Source organism: Ixodes scapularis, unplaced genomic scaffold (genome assembly GCF_016920785.2).
Source record: "Ixodes scapularis isolate PalLabHiFi unplaced genomic scaffold, ASM1692078v2 PGA_scaffold6__148_contigs__length_123643588, whole genome shotgun sequence".
NCBI classification, from domain to species: Eukaryota; Metazoa; Arthropoda; class Arachnida; order Ixodida; family Ixodidae; genus Ixodes; species Ixodes scapularis.
Window position 1 is genome coordinate 13,207,267 of NW_024609881.1, and position 20,459 is coordinate 13,227,725.

At 42.9% G+C, this 20,459-nt stretch overlaps 1 protein-coding gene across 1 annotated transcript; it reads right to left on the reverse strand.

Annotated features, from left to right (window-relative positions):
- Positions 1–1,484: 1,484 nt before the first annotated feature.
- Positions 1,485–9,472, reverse strand: LOC115320690 (pyrimidine-specific ribonucleoside hydrolase RihA). Its single transcript, XM_042294567.1, is given in 4 exon segments — positions 1,485–1,877; positions 3,156–3,298; positions 7,642–7,936; positions 9,224–9,472. Coding segments are annotated over 4 exon segments (1,002 nt in total). The 5' UTR covers positions 9,395–9,472.
- Positions 9,473–20,459: the final 10,987 nt, after the last annotated feature.

Genomic DNA, 20,459 nt, shown 5'->3' on the forward strand with positions numbered 1-20,459 from the left:
AGAGCCCGGGCTGAGTACCACACAACGCTACGCTCTGCTAAACAAATCGCGGACAGTGATTGCGGCCTGGTCCTGCGCTCCGCTTCACTTGTTTGGGCGTTGATGGGAAAACGCACGAAGACGACGACTGACATAACGATGCACTTTTTACCCTGCTTGATTCGTTCCATTGGATCGTTGCTGTGGCACTGGTCGGTGATTACACCCTATTTATAGAATATACTGCCTTACGGGCACTATACTCTCTACATAGAGTATCGTGCTCGTACGTAAGTGGGAAGCATTCTAAGAAAATATTGTTAATTTCAGCAAAAGGCTGAAGCTTCAATTGAAACATTGTTTCGTATTCTCAACCCTCTACAAAAAAACCTTAGTATTTGGACTCAGAGTTTTATTCCCGGAGAAAGACCCACTGTAGAAACGTTTAGCTTTGTAAAGCTCGTCCACTATTTGTGCTGTAGGAAAAACAATTGCCAGCTTTTGGAGAGAGCCGGAGAAATGCTGAGTTTTGCTGCTCAGAATGTGGATAGAAAAGAAAAGCCAGTGCTATAAACTCGGAATCCAGAATTAAAGTTACGTTTCTTTCAATTTCTTTTATGACAGACGTCTTCCCGGTATCAGTTAATATATAAATATTGTAGTTTTACTTAGTCAAAATCTTCAATATAAGCCGTCGTACTATTCTGGGAAATTGACCAGTTTTATGCGGCGCCATTGATGTTGAAGGCTAAATACATCAGGCTGTTGAGCTGTGTTAAAAGGTTCCTAATATATTTAACTTATGATTATTTTTTTATTGAAACTCAGAAAAAAAAAAGAAAAGCCAGTGCTGTAAACTCGGAATCCAGAATTAAAGTTACGTCGCTTTCAATTTCTTTTATGACAGACGTCTTCCCGGTATCAGTTAATATATAAATATTGTAGTTTTACTTAGTCAAAATCTTCAATATAAGCCGTCGTACTATTCTGGGAAATTGACCAGTTTTAGCGGCGCCATTGATGTTGAAGGCTAAATACATCTGGCTGTTGAGCTGTGTTAAGAGGTTCCTAATATATTTAACTTATGATTATTTTTTTATTGAAACTTAGAAATGTCTGTCACAGAAGTGCTGCAACTTTCAAGAAACGTAGCGGAACACTAAAAAAAAATGTGCGTGCATCAATGCGTTCAACAAGTTAAAAACGTCTAGAAACAATTTTCAGTAAAATTCTTAGGACAAATGGACATTTGTTTTCTATTAACACACGAGAGCGATAGGTACGTACATTCAGAATAACAACAAACAAGAAGATATGTCGACTTCATGGGTCTAGAGGAAATGGTACGAATGTCTAGAGTGGCATTTGTGCATTTGTGAGGAATGGTTCGTCAAAGGAGATGGCTTGAGAGGGATTATTCATCGTGTCTTTTTTTTCTTTAATTTCAGTGGTCACATTGTTCCACGATCACAAATATAATCGTTGAAGTCAGTACAATTTCTGCCCTATTCACTACTGTCTGTGCTCCTTGACGCTTGTCCCGGCTCATTACCATCCTTATCCTCGTTAAATGTTTTGTTGAACGCCGCTTCAATGTGTGTTACGTTAAACCAGTTCACAATGTCGACAGTTTGAATCACGTGGGAAATCATGTAGGGCGCCCATCCTTGCACAAGCATCCTTTTGGTGTGGGTGCCGGTTAACTCCACAGCCACGCGGTGCGCTCCTTTGCTCGCCACCGAGCCTGGATCCAGCGCGGCAAGGACGGCGAGGAAATCTCCAAGGCTGAAACCAGGGCTTTTTCCGTTTCCGAGAAAGACGCTGATGGTGTGATTGGTCAAGGCCTTCAGGAACGCGGCCTTCCGGCCCGTCCCTCCAATTGTCGCGTTGAATACCTTCTTGAAAAAGGGAAAAAAGTGAAAGGTTAGCACCATGCACACGGCCAAAGTTTTCTACCCTTTCATAAGAGTAAGAATTAAATAGATTAAGTACCAATTACTTTTTGTTTACAAGCTAATGCCACATGATGGAGACATCTAGCGTTGTACGAACACATATGGTCAATGACAGCTCAAAGAAAGTAGGGCGTGGCCAGTCCTGTGCATCTCATTATCACCCAGCAGCCAATGAAATTGCAGGATCAGCTGATAAGGACGCCGAAGAACGAATCACAACGCAAGAGGCGTGGCCACATCCCCCCCCCCCCCCTGCGTTTCTATGACTCTATCGTAGTGACCATAGTACCGTATTTTCCAGATTAAGTCCGCAAACTCTGCATGTTGCGAGTTTATATTTTACGCGTGTGAAGTATCTACAGGTGCGGACTATACGAGGATAATTTTTTCCTAGGTTGCATGATGGAGTTTGAGAATGACAAAGTATGATGATATAAGTACGATGTAAGTAGTCTTGTACACGTTACTAAAAAAGTACTCGATTAAAATTACTCTTAATTAAAAGTATTCCATTACATGACTTGATTAGTTGGCAGTAAAGTAATTAACCTTTACTCGAGATAGCCGTTACATTTCGGGTTACTTCAGATTTTTAAAACGTCAGATTTGTGTGCCGGCTAGGAAGGAGGCGTTTCGCACTCTTCGTCATTTAATTCGAAACACAAAATTACAAACTACTTAATCTTCTCCACAGGTATACTTTGGTAGATCATTCTCCTCTCGGAGTCTTGGTTCGAGGATTCTTCAGTAAAGGAAAAGGCCGCCTTTGGAAGGGAAAGGAAAACAGCAACTGCTACTGGAAATTTTGTACTTCCAAAAGTAATCAAAATACACATGTAATTTTTTCCTAATAAGAATTATCAAATGATTGCAAAATTACTAAAAAAAATGAATCCATTATACGCAATTTCGTACCGGGCAAGTCTTGTAGATACAAGCTTCTTTGTGTAAGCTAATGAAACAGACTTTTACGAAGGTGTATTCTGAACGATAACTTTGAACGTGCGGATTATGCACGAGGTGTGGCCCCATCTAAGGGAAAAAATGCCTTTTCCATCAAAATGTTTTTGTTTGTAGGCCATGACCCGCGAACGGACTATTCTCCGGTAAATGTAATATTTCCATAAAGGAGAAATATGACATTTCTTGTATTCCTAATTTTAAAGGTGCGAATCAAGAGCCAAGGCTGCTGTAAACCGACGTCGAGCTATGTAATTTCACGAATTACCATGGCAAGGTGGACTTGAGGACCGCCTCCCAGGGCACGATGGTGACACTGCATTCCACTCGCTGGAGGACCACTTCAGCAGCCTCCGGATCCACCAGAAAGTTGAACTCGGATCCAGGCCTAATGTTCCCACGACCTGCATTTTTTCTTCACTTTTATTCACCGCCAAAGTATAGTAAACGAACATTTCAGGCTGTGTATAGCCACCCAGCGCCTAGGAAATGCAGGGCGTTATGCTGACGCTGTATGCTCCGTGATTCGTTCTTTATTTATTTATTTTTTCGTTCTTAAACGGACCGCAAGTTCGTCTGCCTCTTTAGCAAAGGTTCTGGGGGACGTCAGAACGCCGAGCTTTGATTGTTTCTGAATTAAAGACAGTGGGTAGACATCAAGGCAGCTTTCTCTGAGTTCTGTCCACTATCCTTCATTCAGAGCCAATCAAAACTCGGCGTCTTTTTGACGTCACTGCAAGACTTGCGCAAGAAGCACACGACTTGCTCTCCACCATGGCTAATGCCGCAACGTGATTGCATGCTGAGCGGTAATAAGGTGCCCTGTACTCGCTACTATGTCGAGCAAGTTTGTATGCCCCTTGCTCACCTAGTGCTTTCGATTTTCCCTAAATGTGTGTTTGGGAGCCCCCCCCCCCCTCTCTGATGATCAGAAGGGGGGAGGGAGGGGGATGGGAGGTCTCATTTTCTAATACAATCTGGAACCCTCTTCATCTTACTATGTCTCTCTACCCGATATGGCAATATTGCTTTCAGAAGGTAATTAAATTACATTGCTAATTACTTTTCCGAAAACTGCAAAAAAATTACAATATACTCCAAATTACCACACACAAAATGTAATGATTTTATATTACAACTGCTTTCCAAAATACCTGAAATGAGTTTGACAGTAATTTTAATTCCTTGAAACAGTAATTCGCGCTAATTGTATTTACGGTATATGTACCAGACCTCAGATCTTCCCGTTTACTCAGCAGCAGCGTTATGCGTCTCAGAGTGAACCACAATGAACGGTGGGTTTGCTGGCGCACACGAAATAAATATTATGCATGATGAATAGCTTCTTTAGATGTGACTAAACACAGCCGACTCACCGGTTTCGCTGTTCAGTCGGCGGCGATGATCCTTAATTAAAGCGTAATATGTTTCCGTCTTCCTCATTTAGAAGTTATAGTATGAGCCAGTCTGTTAAGCCGGGCCTTGGGAGCTCATTCTTACAGAGCCGTTACGTGAAACGTTTTCCTTCCGCCTCGGATGCAATCTAATCTCAATCTCCCAAGAGCCCTAGTTGACTTATTCCCGTTCGTTCCTCTCAGAGGTACTCGACCCAAATACCCCAAGAGCCCAAGTTATTGCGTGTTGTCACACAAGGGCGTGGGATATTTGCTTGGCAGAAGCGTCGCCAGTCGAGAAAAGGTATGGCGCGAGCTTCCTAAAAAGTTTATTTTCCCAACAGACGGTTGGAGATATCTGCTCGTAGCCTTATTTCAGAATGAACTTCCCAAGGAAAGGCATTGACCCAACCCCCAAGCGGCACCTCCTTTGCTCAATTCCAGTTTTTTTCGACTGCAAAGGGCACCTTCACTTAACAAGGCCAAGGATACGCACGAAACGGTCGAGGCTCTCCACAAGGCATTTGGGTTTATTCCGGTCGTTTCTTCACAATGTTGAAGCTTATAGTTTGACTTTGCCAGACAAAAGAGCAAAAAGACAGAAGATCTGTATGTATATGTTGACCTCTATACATAAGATATGTTGACCTCTCTGGTGATGTGCCCTCCTCTCTGCAACCCATGAGTCGTTTATTCCTAATCTGACAGTGCGGTGGAATTACGTGTCCTTAGAACAGTGACGCGTCTTTCTTTCGCCACTTAACCAGGCTCTTGTTCATACCTACAGGCAGAGAAAGGGAAGGGTCAGGTGACCAAAGGAAAGCATTTGATTGGTTTCGGTGAGCTCGTAGCCTCTACCGCACTGTCAGCTTAGAGATGAAGAAAGTGTATTATCGTTATAATGACGTGACGCCGTGAATTTCTCTTGCCTAGGGTTCGTTAGCCGTGACCTTTTAGCAATGTCTTTACACCTAAGCGTTTCTCCTTCGTCTTTCCAGCCCGCGTTTGTACGTCTGGTGAGTCCATTCGTACAAGACTTTGTGCACAGATGGCCTTCTTTTATTGGACCTGGTTTCTCTTGCACGAAATTTCACTATGCAAAGTAATTCTTCTTTTCCTAATGTTCCCGAACAAACTTTCTCATTTCGGACAAAAGTAATATCAAAATAAATCGGTCATTTTCTCGAAGTTACTTCTTGAAAGTAATAAATAAATTATTAAATTACCACCCTAGAAAAGTAATTCCTTATATTCCTCCTTACCACCAAAAGTAATTTATTTATTGTACTTAATTATAGTAATACTATTAGTGCTCGAAAATGCGATACATAGTTTAAGGGAGAGGGCAGGACGAGGTGTCATAGAAGTGAGAGATGCTGTCCTTGCAAACACTGCAAAAAGAGCTGAGTGGTAAATTACGTGGGGCTAGTAATAGCTATAGTCTGTTGAAGGTGTACAATAGCAGGACAACCGCTGCCTACAAAAGGTCCTGCACTTCTTTATTGGCGGTTTTCTCCTATCCATTCTACTTATCTGCAGCATTCAAATCAAAAAGAGAAGCGATTTAATAGATGACATACATAAAGAAATAGGCTATTTTATTTTAGTAATCAATTGAAATACGACATAATCCCAAAATTTTTTTTAGTCAACAAATACAAGATAGAAATTGTTAAAGAAAGAACATTACGACCGAATAGAAAATATTTTGAGCCATTAATCAAGACAAAGTATGGAGAGTCTACAAGAAAATATTATGTGCCTAAACTTTTTAACGAACTACCTGAGGAGCTGATTGAGTGCAAAAATTCACATGCGATGAAAAAAATGGCAAGAATATGGATCAATGAACAGAAAAAATTAGACGAAGTGCGAATTAATAAAAAGTGCCAACATACGACTGTAACCACTGTATGAATTATATTGATTATTAAAACAATGCTTTGAGATATATTACTAAATAGCAGTATGTACAGTCTCCGGCGATATGAAAGACCGACTGGGAGCGCGTGGCCGAGGCGGTGGCTGGCGGGGGCGCTGCGAGCGCTCCGGGCAGTTCCGTTCTGCTTCGAGGGGAGGACGCTCACTCGGGGCTCAGCTAAAGCGCGCGCTTATCAGTTTGTGCTGAGCCCCGAGTGAGCGTCCTCCCCTCGAAGCAGAATGGAATTGCCCGGAGCGCTCGTAGCGCCCCCGCCAGCCACTGCCTCGGCCACGCGCTCCCAGTGGGTCTTTCATACCGCCGGAGACTGTACCTAATAGAGGCCTGTTCCACCGGTTATAGTGCAGGCGTATATATGAGCCGCTTCTTTTCTTATAATTTGTTTGGTTTGTTTAAACTCATAGTATGAGTTAGAACTGTAAAAATTATGGTTCTTAGTAACCTGCCGCGTCCCACACACAAACCTTGGCTTACGTGGGCACAGAGCGAAATGTATTCAAAAAATAAAAATAAATTGTATTGTATTGTATTGTAGGTGGCAACATCTGCCGCTCTTGCATCATTTATGCAACGAAGGTTGTGTTAACATCGCTAAATATGAGTGAAAACATGTTAAGGCAATCATGAGGCCCGATATTTTCTTTGCTTCGTCTTTCATTAAGAAAAGTATCAAATGAAATTTAGATCAAAATCTTTGTTTTTCCAGATGTACAATGTGTCCCAAAACAATTTACACGGTTGTTGTTGTTTTTTCACCACAAAAATAGACCGATGATTGCCTACAACTCATATTCGGCCCAATGCACCGCTGCCGGTTCGAATTAGATGCCAAAGGTTGAATACTAACAGTTGTTTTATTTAAAAAGTTACGAGTGATCTTCTGATCATCTCAATTAAAAAATGGGGTCCATTTTCGCCGGTTTTTGGTAAGTGCCTTCATAGAGCTCTATGTAATCAAGAGCTTTGTGGACTACCATTTTCAGGCTGAAAATTTTTGAAAGTCGCTTATAATTTTTGAATAAAATAACAGTTAGTTTTGAAAGACTGGTTTATCGTTTGAATCGCTAACGCTATATTTGGGCTGAAAATGAGCGTTCGGCAACGCATACCTTATATTTGCGGTAAAAGAAGAGGTCTGGGAGCTCGTTGCATGGGCAGAAACTTAGAAAACAAGCAAAAAACTAGAAACATCTAGACAGATTGTGCATCAACACAATCACACGCTATTGAAATAAATATATAAAAATAGTAATAAAAAACATACACAAATAACGCTCAACCGCCTAGATGCGTTAATCGTCTCTTAAAATAAGAAATGCATTTCTCTGATTAACAAACGAAAAAACTAAAAAAAAACCACATGTATTACAATCTATCAAAGGGTTGTAGTCGAGAGACAGTAAAAAAATCTCACCTTCAATATTGCCTCCTAAGATAAAGATTTCGCTCACGCATCTCGTTATGTGCGGGTCAACCAGGAGCGCAATGGCAAGGTTCGTCAAAGGGCCAAGCAGAATTAGCGTTGTACTGTTGCAGCTTGCCCTAATCAAATCCATCATTTTTAAAGGTGCGAAGGTAGTATCATTAGCCGAGTTATTTCCAATAGTGTAGTTCTGCGCCACATTTCCAAAGTTGTCGGAGCCGAAGTATACGGCCTCAGGTTCCCAGAGTCCCAGGATTGGTTTGTCGGCTCCCTTGTAAACCGGGATCTTGCAGATGGAATGCCAGAGTTAAGAACAGCGTTGTAAGCGTTACCGAAAAAAGAATCACAAAAGACGTTACTCGTTACTTATAAATAAAGAGATCGCGTTACAGACCAACGTTACCTCAGAATCAAACAAACTCGATACCGTTAACAAATATTTTTTTATAAAAGATTAAAAAAATAATAAAAAAATTGCAGCAAACTGATAACTTATATTTTTACTAAGGTAACGAAAAAAAAATATCCGCAGGGGTGCAAACTTCAATAATTGTAATGGTGTACGTATTCCTTGACTACTGCACCTCGTGTACGGCCTGTTTCAGAAAAAAAAGTATTTGTATCACGGCAAAAATAAACTACGCATCACCGGAGGCTGAGTGTCCGTCCAAATATGTCGCTAGTGGTCTAGACTAGATGCCAGAGATTCAGAAGTAGACGTTATCTGACGCAGAAGTTATACGTAATTTTCGTAAATATTTATGGGAAAATAGGGCCCGTTCCCACCACTGGCGCACCATCCAGCCCCGCATGTCCGTGGGCTCCGTCGAAAACCATCGTTACAGGACGTTTCCGAAAATCGCTTATATTTTTTTAATAAGATAACGAATAGTTCTTGAACTTTTGCCTCTGGTTCGGACCGCCATTTGTACATTTGGGGAAGATAGCGCTCGACGACGGATTGTTTATCTTTTAGACTAAAAAAAAAAAAAATCACTGTAAAGTTCTCTTTTTTTTTGGGGGGGGAGGGGGGGGGGAGGGGGGGGGGCACTCTCTTTATTTTTTTTCTTGACGGGACATTTTTCAAGATATATCAGAAAACTAGAAAAAAAGTATGCCATGCCTATCGATAGAAGCAAATGCATCCATTCTGAACAAGTCGAAGATGTATAAAGTTGAACATGTAATATTCGTCTCACTCGTACACACTCCATGCAGAAGGCTAAGTTGACTCCAAAATACGTCGTGCCTGGCTGCTGGCTTAAAACACCTAGTTCTAAGTTTTCCATATTTTTATGTTTTTGCGTACAGATAAAACCTAGTGCACTCTGGTTTCGTATGTTCATCTAACTTTTTCAGACTGAATCGGAAATGCAAAACATTGTGTCTAGTTTTTTTTGTCATATACGACAATCCGGGATGCGTTCAGAGAATAAAGATGAACCCTCATCACTTTCGGTGTTGCCAGATTCTTCGAGCCTTAGACCAAAAGGTACAAGATTTCCCGTTAAAGTTAGTTGTGCCGCTCTTCTCTGAAAAATTTTATATACGTGCATCTAGTATGTGGACATACCTCCGTCTTGTTAATTTCCTGGAGCACTCTCATTGTATTGTTATACGCATTCTCCAAATCTGTATTGCCGGCGACAACAGTAATAGCTCCGACGTGCTTGTTGTAACTCAACATTGCCATCAGTGCCATGGCATCGTCAACACCCGTATCGACGTCGAGGATGTAGCTCATGAGGTTACCATCAACACTCTTGGCCTCCTCTGAATAACCTATCGCAATGGCAAAAGACAGTAAGGGAAGAGTAGTCAACATCACACATATATGTTTGTCCCGCGGGGCGGTTGCCGTAAAAATGTGATAAGAAGGTTCTTCGTGAATATTTATATCATACCTGATAAGTTTACCTTCTCACCAATAAAATACAATATCATAGTAACGGAAAATTGGCGATTCCCTGGGAACATCTGCATCCTGGACATGTGTCGGTACAGATCAGCCAAAAGGTCGAGCATATCTTCTTTCCATAAACTTCCATGAACACAGCTGTCTATAACACGCGAGCGGTGCAAGTCTGCGCAACCCGTTCAGCACGCTGTCCGAGAGAAATTGACCTTTGTGATGCCAGTCCGCGATTGAGCGCACTTCTAGTTTATAATTATACCGCAGCTCGAATAAACAAAACGTCCGTGAATTCGCTTTTTCAGCGAAACACGGGGCAACCTATGACGGCGAACAGTATAAGAACCGTAGCGAGTGACAAACCATGGTATTATAATAATATCGTAAAAAATACGGTGTACGCAGGAATACTAGAACACCTTGAAGCCACGTTCAGTGTCGCAGTGTGCATCACATTTCTTTAGCTATAAATATCCTGAGCTTCGTAATTTGCTAGGGTTCTGTTATTGTTAGCCGTAATTCGTTAGCTGGCGATCTGCAAAAAAGTAAACTCGCATACCCTTTTATGTTGTTGGCTCAGTTCCAGAGAAACGCCCCCTAACTTGGCACAAGAATTCTTAGGAGCTTAACTTGGGCCTATCACGGTTTTCTTCCGAGGCTTGAGTTAGTATTATAGTGCATATTTTGTAGTTTCATTGGTCCTTCTTTGCCAAGTGATTGGCGAAGTTCGGCGACAGATACCACGCATGAACCAAAGTGAAGCCCAATTGAAACAAAAGTCGTGCACTTTGCCAATTTAGGCTTAAACGCGTCTTGTTTAAAACCAAACACGAGGCAAAATTTAACTTTAGCAAATCCTCGGCGATTTAGGCCCAAAGGTAAGAGAGTTCGGTCGTTTCTATGAATCCGTTCACCTGCGGAAATTTGAGAAAACGCGCCTCGCCAGGAAGCTTTTTCTGAACAAACCAGTACCAAACTGAAGGCTGAATATAAAGTCTAGAGCCCTCGAGCTTATCTTGTACTATGTAAAATACTTCAAATTGAGTCCTTTTTTGGGAAATCCTGTCTCACAGTGGGGATAGTTCGGTCGTCTTTATGCATTCGTTCACCTTTCGAAATGTGGGTACACGCGCCTCGCCAGGGAACCTTTTGCGGACAAACCAGTACCAAAGTGAATGTGGAATATAAAATGTAGAGCCCTCGAGCCCATCCTGTACTATGTAAAATACTTGAAATTGAGTCCTTTTTGGGAAATCCAGTCTCAAAGTGGGGATAGTTCGGTCGTTTCTATTCATTCGTTCAGCTTCTGAAATTTGGCCAAACGCCCCTCGCCAGGAAACTTTTTGCGGACAAACCAGTACCACAGTGAAGGGTGAATATAAAATATAGAGCCCTCGAGCCCATCCTGGTACTATGTAAAATAGTTCAATATGAGTCCTTTTTTGGGAAATCCTGTCTCAAAGTAAGGATAGTTCGGTTGTCTTTATGCATTCGTTCACCTTTCGATACTTGGGCACACGCGCGTCGCCAGGGAACTTTTTGCGGACAAACCAGTACCAAAGTGAAGGCGGAATATAAAATATAGAGCCATCGAGCTTATCTTGTACTATGTAAAATACTTCAAATTGAGTCCTTTTTTGGGAAATACTGTCTCACAGTGGGGATAGTTCGGTCGTCTTTATGCATTCGTTCACCTTTCGAAATTTGGGCACACGCGCCTCGCCAGGGAACTTTTTGCGGACAAACCAGTACCACAGTGAAGGGTGAATATAAAATATAGAGCCCTCGAGCCCATCCTGGTACTATGTAAAATAGTTCAATATGAGTCCTTTTTTGGGAAATCCTGTCTCAAAGTAAGGATAGTTCGGTTGTCTTTATGCATTCGTTCACCTTTTGATACTTGGGCACACGCGCGTCGCCAGGGAACTTTTTGCGGACAAACCAGTACCAAAGTGAAGGCGGAATATAAAATATAGAGCCATCGAGCTTATCTTGTACTATGTAAAATACTTCAAATTGAGTCCTTTTTTGGGAAATACTGTCTCACAGTGGGGATAGTTCGGTCGTCTTTATGCATTCGTTCACCTTTCGAAATTTGGGCACACGCGCCTCGCCAGGGAACTTTTTGCGGACAAACCAGTACCACAGTGAAGGGTAAATATAAAATCTAGAGCCCTCGAGCCCATCCTGGTACTATGTCAAAATAGTTCAATATGAGTCCTTTTGGGAAATCCTGTCTCAAAGGGGGGATAGTTCGGTCGTCTTTATGCATTCGTTCACCTTTCGATACTTGGGCACACGCGCGTCGCCAGGAAACTTTTTGCGGACAAACCAGTACCAAAGTGAAGGCGGAATATAAAAAATAGAGCCATCGAGCCTATCCTGCAATATGTAAAATACTTCAATATGAGTCCTTTTTTGGGAAATCCTGTCTCAAAGTGGGGATAGTTCGGTCGTCTTTATGCATTCGTTCACCTTTCGATACTTGGGCACACGCGCGTCGCCAGGGAACTTTTTGCGGACAAACCAGTACCAAAGTGAAGGCGGAATATAAAATATAGAGCCATCGAGCCTATCCTGCACTATGTAAAATACTTCAAATTGAGTCCTTTTTGGGAAATCCTCTCTCAAAGTGGGGATAGTTCGGTCGTTTCTATTCAATCGTTCAGCTTCTGAAATTTGGCCAAACGCCCCTCGCCAGGAAACTTTTTGCGGACAAACCAGTACCAAAGTGAAGGCGGAATATAAAATATAGAGCTATCGAGCCTATCCTGCACTATGTAAAATACTTCAAATTGAGTCCTTTTTTGGGAAATCCTGTCTCAAAGTGGGGATAGTTCGGTCGTCTTTATGCATTCGTTCACCTTTCGATATTTGGGCACACGCCCCTCGCCAGGGAACTTTTTGCGGAAAAACCACTACCAAAGTGAAGGCGGAATATAAAATATAGAGCCCTTGAGCCTATCCTGTACTATGTAATACTTCAAATTGAGTCCTTTTTGGGAAATCTTGTCTCAAAGTGGGGATAGTTCGGTCGTCTTTACGCATTCGTTCACCTTTCAATATTTCGGCACGCGCGCCTCGCCAGGAAACTTTTTGCGGACAAACCAGTACCAAAGTGAAGGCGGAATATAAAATATAGAGCCCTCGAGCCTATCCTGTACTATGTAAAATACTTCAAATTGAGTCCTTTTTGGGAAATCCTGTCTCAAAGTGGGGATAGTTCGGTCGTCTTTATGCATTCGTTCACCTTTCGATATTTGGGCACACGCCCCTCGCCAGGGAACTTTTTGCGGAAAAACCACTACCAAAGTGAAGGCGGAATATAAAATATAGAGCCCTTGAGCCTATCCTGTACTATGTAATACTTCAAATTGAGTCCTTTTTGGGAAATCTTGTCTCAAAGTGGGGATAGTTCGGTCGTCTTTACGCATTCGTTCACCTTTCAATATTTCGGCACGCGCGCCTCGCCAGGAAACTTTTTGCGGACAAACCAGTACCAAAGTGAAGGCGGAATATAAAATATAGAGCCCTCGAGCCTATCCTGTACTATGTAAAATACTTCAAATTGAGTCCTTTTTGGGAAATCCTGTCTCAAAGTGGGGATAGTTCGGTCGTCTTTATGCATTCGTTCACCTTTCGATATTTGGGCACACGCCCCTCGCCAGGGAACTTTTTGCGGAAAAACCACTACCAAAGTGAAGGCGGAATATAAAATATAGAGCCCTTGAGCCTATCCTGTACTATGTAATACTTCAAATTGAGTCCTTTTTGGGAAATCTTGTCTCAAAGTGGGGATAGTTCGGTCGTCTTTACGCATTCGTTCACCTTTCAATATTTCGGCACGCGCGCCTCGCCAGGAAACTTTTTGCGGACAAACCAGTACCAAAGTGAAGGCGGAATATAAAATATAGAGCCCTCGAGCCTATCCTGCACTATGTAAAATACTTAAAATTGAGTCCTTTTTGGGAAATCCTGTCTCAAAGTGGGGATAGTTCGGTCGTCTTTATGCATTCGTTTACCTTTCGATATATGGGCACACGCGCCTCGCCACGGAACGTTTTGCGGACAAACCAGTGCCACAGTGAAGGGTGAATATAAAATCTAGAGCCCTCGAGCCCATCCTGGTACTATGTAAAATAGTTCAATATGAGACTTTTTTTGGGAAATCCTGTCTCAAAGTGGGGATAGTTCAGTCGTCTTTATGCATTCGCTCACCTTTCGATATTTGGGCACACGCGCCTCGCCAGGGAACTTTTTGCGGACAAACCAGTACCTGACTGAAGGCTGAAAATAAAATCTACTGCCCTCGAGTCAATTCTGGTACTACGCAAACTACTTCAAAATGAGTCCTTTTGGGAAATCTTGTCTCAAACTGGGGATGGTTCGGTCATTTTTGTGCATTCGTTCACCATTCGATATTTGCGTACACGTGCTTTGCCAGGGAACTTTTTGTGGACACACGAGTACTTGACTGAAGGTTGAATATAAAATCTGAAGCACTCGAGCCCATCGTGGTACTTTGTAAAATACTTCGAAATGAGTCCTTTTTGGGGAAGTTCTGTCTCAAAATGGGGACGGTTCGGTAGTTTCTATGCATTCTTAATCATGTGAAATTCGGGCACACGCACCTCGCCAGGTAAGCTTTTCAAAACTATCTAGTTCCCAAGTAAAGGCGTAAATAAATATTATAAATCCTTCGAGCAGGTGCTGGCAGAACGAGAAATACTTTAAAATCTGTCCCTTTTGGGAAAGCCCAAAAAGGGACAGAATTGGGGATGATTTGGCTGTTTACACACGTACTTCATCGTTTGTAACTCTGGCACGCACGCCTCATCGAGGAACGTTTCGAAATTGACCGAGAGCTTAAAACTGATAAAAAAAAAGAATTATTAGGGCCCTCGACTACAAGCTGCTGCTATGGCAAATCCTGCAATTTGAGCCATGTTCGAAATAGCTTGTATTGAAGTAGACATGATTTTAATGTTTTTGAGACGCTCGTTCATCTTTCTTGAAATTGGGGAACTCATCCCTTATCCGGGGACAATCTAAGATCGACCGAGTTCTTATATCAAGAAAGGCTTCTGTTCTTTTCGAGAATGTTATATCCAAGTCGGATACTTCAATACTCCTTCGTCCCGATATTTGTTGTTATTTACTATATCTGTTCAGGGTGATTGCGAAAATTAATTCAAGGTACAAATTTGGTACGTGATAACATATTACGTGTCGCATGTGAATTCGGGCAACGTTCAAGAGAACATTCACTCCCATAAATTGGGTACATACTGTAGTTTTCCTACTCCTTACGATGAAAATCACTTTTTATATTTACATCACTTTAAGAATTAGGGAGAATCTTTTGAGAACTTACTTTTCTACTTTTGGATTATCGCAAATTAGAACAGCTGTTTTTGTTTCCTAGCTAAACGATGCTAGTTGCAGAATACTGGAAATGATCGTAAATGTGTAAAGGAGAACGAATCAACCTTATTTGACAAATTCGTGTCATGAACAGAAGAAAATAATTTTGAGAAAGAACGAAATGCTTCCAGCACATGAGCCATAATTTTCGTTTACTGCAGTAGTATGGCAAATCTAGTACTTCGTTGTATATTTAAATTGTACTCGGTTGAACTTCGCTGTTTGTCACAATTTTGCGTGAGGGGACTCCGAAATATTTTTGTACAGATGTAATACACATCTTAGACACTACAAAATTTACCATAACATTGGGGAGGGATTCTAATCAATTCATAAAATCATAACGACTTTTTTTATACAGAAGAGTAAACTACATTATGAATAACTCGAATCCTATCCGTAGTGTTAATGCATCAAAAAGTTTATTCGCCTGAAGAACCTGCAGTTTACACGTCATCATCGTGAAATGTTGGCACAAGAATAGCGGTGTATAATAGGAGGGAGTAGTGGCATGGCAAATTGTTAAAAATGAAACGTTTCCGTTTTGGGGTCGTAGTTGTATATTAAATGCATAGGCTTCTATAGGAGTGCTGACGTAACCCACTTAGAGATGCCGCAAGTTTACGATAGCACAAATGTCTGGGGATGAGAGCTCGGATCGTGGAAGACGACTTCACCTTCCCAGACGTATGCCTTTTGTTTTCACGAAGGAAATGAAAAGTGTGTGCGCGTCCGCCCACTTTTGGTATTCACTTTCCTCTCAGAACCATGGTTTTCCCTACTTTTTCCTGTCGGAAGAGACAGCGCAGATCGAAGACCTCCAGTGGCGCAGGTGTATATCTACCCGGAATACCAGCCGGAATACCTCCGAGGCTTCGCGGAACCAGTAAGGAGGATTCTCTCTGGCTACCTGGACGGGCGTCGCTCTGAACGGGAGACCAGTCGGGTACGCCTCCCACCACCGCTGGTTAGAGAGGCCAGAATGTGACTCCCCTGTCGGGGCCGTCCAAGAGCCGTTCCATGGAGATAAATAAAATGCGCTAAGGGAGAAGACAGAAGCAGAAACGACACAGGGAGTGCACACAAGGACCACGGGGCAAACGGATCGCACAGAGTGCGAAATTCGGCACCCGCCGCCGGCCATCAAATTTGATACGGAGCCGCGCCTTCTCTGCCATTTGTGCGGGGAGACCGAGCCCAACACACCTCGCCGGCGCATTCGACCGGGTTCGCCTCACCGCTTAGTGGACTCGACGGGCAAACCATTGGGCTCATGCCGCCCAGGTTGTCTTCCCCGCACAGTGGTACTTCCTCACAGAGTAAAAACGTAAATGAAATCCACGCGCTAAACGTTGCGGCACCAGTATTTGTTTAAACGAGTGCAAGAAGGGTGTAAGTTAGGAAAAACACCATTCTTACATCCTGTTTTCACGATTCATGAATGTCGCTGGGCGTAAAAAGGGCGCGATGATGATTTACACTTATACGCCATTTTTACGCCCCACTTGTAGTGATAGTGTAATGAAATGGTGTAAATAGGGTGTATTGGTGAATTTCGCGCCCTTCATTCACAAGGTGTGAAAGGGGCGTGATTGTGGTGCAGTTCAATACAACCGTGATTTCATAGCCGCTTACGCTTAATGTGTTGTAAAACCATCGATGATGTGAGGCGGTACAAACACCGACTATGATTGATCGACACACAATGTCGCGTATTATTAGAGAGTGCCAGAGAATAGTTTTTAAAACACCGATCAAACTTTCCGTCCGACACGAGCCGAAAATAGCGTGTCTCGCGTCCATCAAGTTTCCTAGTTCCACTTTTATCTTAAGAATCGTCTCCGCACGGGAAGATAAATGCAGACATACAAAAATACTTCCCAGGCAGCACATAGTATTGTGTCGATATTGAGTTTCAATCTAAAGATTGTGCCGATACCATTTCGATGTAGCCGATGTCTGTAAAGAATCGGATGGGTCGCCACCGATGCCATCCTGACATACCGTACTCGACGCCCTTTTCTGTTGGGTGTTCAGAGTGTCTCTCGTGAATCGGCTATGCCGGCGATATATTTCTATTTCTTGTCCACGTCAAATCTGACGTTGAAAAAATGAAGACAAAAAGATTAAGCAAAACTGTACCTGCTTACTTTTAACAGGATGAAGGCCTCCTGCGCTGAAGCTTTGAATCAACTGTGATGTCCTCATTTTTGGTAGTAGCAGCTTACCTGACTCAGCCTCGCACTACTTATAGCAGCTTCGTTGAGATTTTATTTTTTCCGTAGTTCTAAACAAACAGTGCCGCAAGACATTCGAAAGTTCCAGGTTAATGTAATCCCCGATGGGATTTGCGATTCTTATCTCTGCATGGTGGCGTCAAAATACCAAGCGTCCCGACGCTGTTTTTCCCCGTTTTTTTCTTTGGAACGCGTGAAACGGCGTCTCTTGTCTCATGCTCTCAGCGTCAGTGCGTTTGACTGCTTTGCGTCGCGACAAAAAGCCAGTCACCGGCACATCGGTGCTTCGCATGAAGCGTGGAATCCAAGGAATAGCTTGGCGCGCGACACAAGAAGCACGCCTGTCCTTTTTTTCTCGCAGTTGCAACGGAGTCGAACACACTCAAACGCTCGCAAACGCAACTGTGCTGCTTTGATCTGTGCTTCGTCGGTGATAATCTTTTTTATGTATTTTTCTTTTGAGCTCGCGTTCTGCACCAAAGCACGCACGCGTCTACATTTGTAGCAGTTCGAGACTCTCAATTTGGTAATACTCAAAACATGTCCTGACGAGTCCCTTTTTGCGGCGCTCACAGGACATTGCCAGGTGGCATATACACCTCCTAATTTCACAAACAAACCGAAGCGCCCCTGGCGGACGCCACCAGCGCCGCGCATGCGCGATGGAGTGGGGGCAAGAAGCTCGACGTCGCCCATAAACAGACCATTGAAATGTAATGTTGTCGGCGTCGGTGTGAGTCCCCGGGCTCTTTTCCCCGTTTCAATTATTGATTCTACGTCTCCCTTGCAATGTCATTACACCGCAAACGTTCGCGTGAATAGTGTGACATGCGGCGATTCATTCCGCGTGGACACCACAGAATGGACGCTAAAGCCTGATTATCATGATGAGATTCCGCTCGCAATTTTCAGTAGTGGCGTCCCTAGGGGTGCAAAAACGTGACCCGTAATGAGATGGTTGACATCGATACTGAAAACCGCAAGCAGGATCGGTAAAAAATCGATGCTGACCACTGGTAACAATAATAAACTTCGCATTACAACTACTGTTTACACCGAGTCTGCTTACATCAGCCAACTTTCAAACTTAAAAGTCTTTTGAGGCCTGCCCTTACTTCGTATCGCAATTACCGGAACAACGTTTGGTCGACGGACCGTTGTCGTCTAAAAGAGAAGACGACAAGCAGAAACGCTTGAGAGAGCAGAAGACAGTTCGAACGACAAGGTGGCCGTTGGAACCTGAAGACGCACTATTTGCAAATTGAACCTGAAGTGCTTCAAGCAGAAGGCGTATGGTTTTCCCTTTTCATGGCACATATTCACGTTCTCGGACTAACCAAGCACATGAAAACTCCCCTTCAAATCTTTATCGATTCTTTCGGTACAGTCCCAGTCGCGGCGTTTTGACAAGGATGCAGGGTTTTGTCTGTTTTTTTTGTTTTTTTTTTTGTTTCAAAACAACGCAATAATGCACATCTCGCATGGTGACTTCCGCCCACAGCCCTAGACCGGAAGTGCGCTCGACGTGCCACCACAGCGCCGGCGTTGAGTTCGTGTATATAAAACAGCTGATTCAAATGGCCTGCATTTTCCATCTCTATTTCACCTCGTCTTCTGTTATGGTGGCCCACCTTCTTTTCTGTCTTCATGAAGCTGTGAGCGAGCTCAATGGGCGCTTCTAGCGAATCAGAGAGATGAAGTGAAACACGTGGCTGCTCTTTGTCGGACGAGAACGCTTTGGACCAAAAGTTACTACGTGGCTCACTCTGGCGCGCTGATGGGCTCGCTGGGGTCATTCTTCGACGTTTGCGAAGTTATGGTGATATGTAAGGGCCAACGTGGGTCCGGTTTCCGAAAAGCGTTTTTTACAGTGTTCTGCTTTTCGTCCGTTGCAGTCGCGGCCGTAGTGTTTCGTCGTGAACGTCCCGAATATATCCATGCCAACATTTAGGTAATGGTCGTTTTCTTCATCGGAGTCTATCCCGATCGAAACGACCATCAGAAGGTTGTGATGGTCTGTAAACTTTCTTGATGGCCCATCAGACTTTTTTAATGGCCCATGAGGCTTTTTGATGGACCATCACATGTTCTTGGCGGGCCATCACATCGCCTTGACGAACCATCACACCAACTTGATGGTCCAACAAACCTTATCTGATGGCCAAGCCGACCCTCTTGATGGTCCATCAGGCTTCTTTATTTTCTGAACGGCTTACTTGATGGTGTCTGATGGACAATCAGACATTTTCTGATGGTGGCTGATGTACCATTAAAAACGTCTGTTAATAGTCAGAGGTCGTCAAAACGTTTCTTCAGATGACTGACAAACAATCGGAACGTTTTGAAGTTGCCCGGATGAGACCATTAGGATAGCTAGTTAGATCATTAGAACCCAAAAAGGCTGATGTTGTTTTCGCTAACATATTTTGGTAATGGAAAGAACCTGACTACATTCGGAAGGTTACAGCTGTGGCCGAGAGAAGGCGCAAATGATCTCAGGTCGTTGTGCACGCGTGAATTACATTCGGTGTGTAAAGCAGACAGTGGCGTGGCTCGATAAATGTGTGTTCAATCCTAAATAATTTACCTCAGCACATGCCTTAGGATAGTCAATAGATAACGAAGACACTTCCTTGTAAACTAACGCATGTATTTTCTACCATATTTTTGCTTTAAGTTGTTTTATTCCCCATTGGCGAAACAATTTGTTGATCCGCTTTCTACGTGAAATAGATTCTTTTCACGATCTAATTTTTAAAATAAATGTGCCAAAAAAACCTACTTTGCTTGATAGAAAATTCATTAACTAGGCGTACATGTACTGGGAACTAAATGTTTGCGAGGAAAAACGTTGACAGAGACGCGAATGCGGTAATACGTGGCTTACCGCATTCTCGGGCCGACGAGGCTTAGTGTATTGCACGCTGTCGACGACGCGGTCGTGTCCAGCATGGACGATGGGGACAGAGGGCTGAAAGCCACTCAAGGGACACCGATCAAGTTGCTGCGCGTCGTGGAGTCTCGAAAGTAATGAGCGGATTAAGCCATTTCCTCTTCTGTTTTGTTTTTGCGATCATATAATTTAACGTTCTATTATTTCTAAATAGAAACAGTAACATGCAAGAAACAAAATATAGACTTTGCCTTCGGGTTCCTATGAGGATTTCAAAAGGTACCCTAACGGTTCTGATGTTGCTTTTGGAAATAATAATGGGCACAGAATAAGATTCGCAATT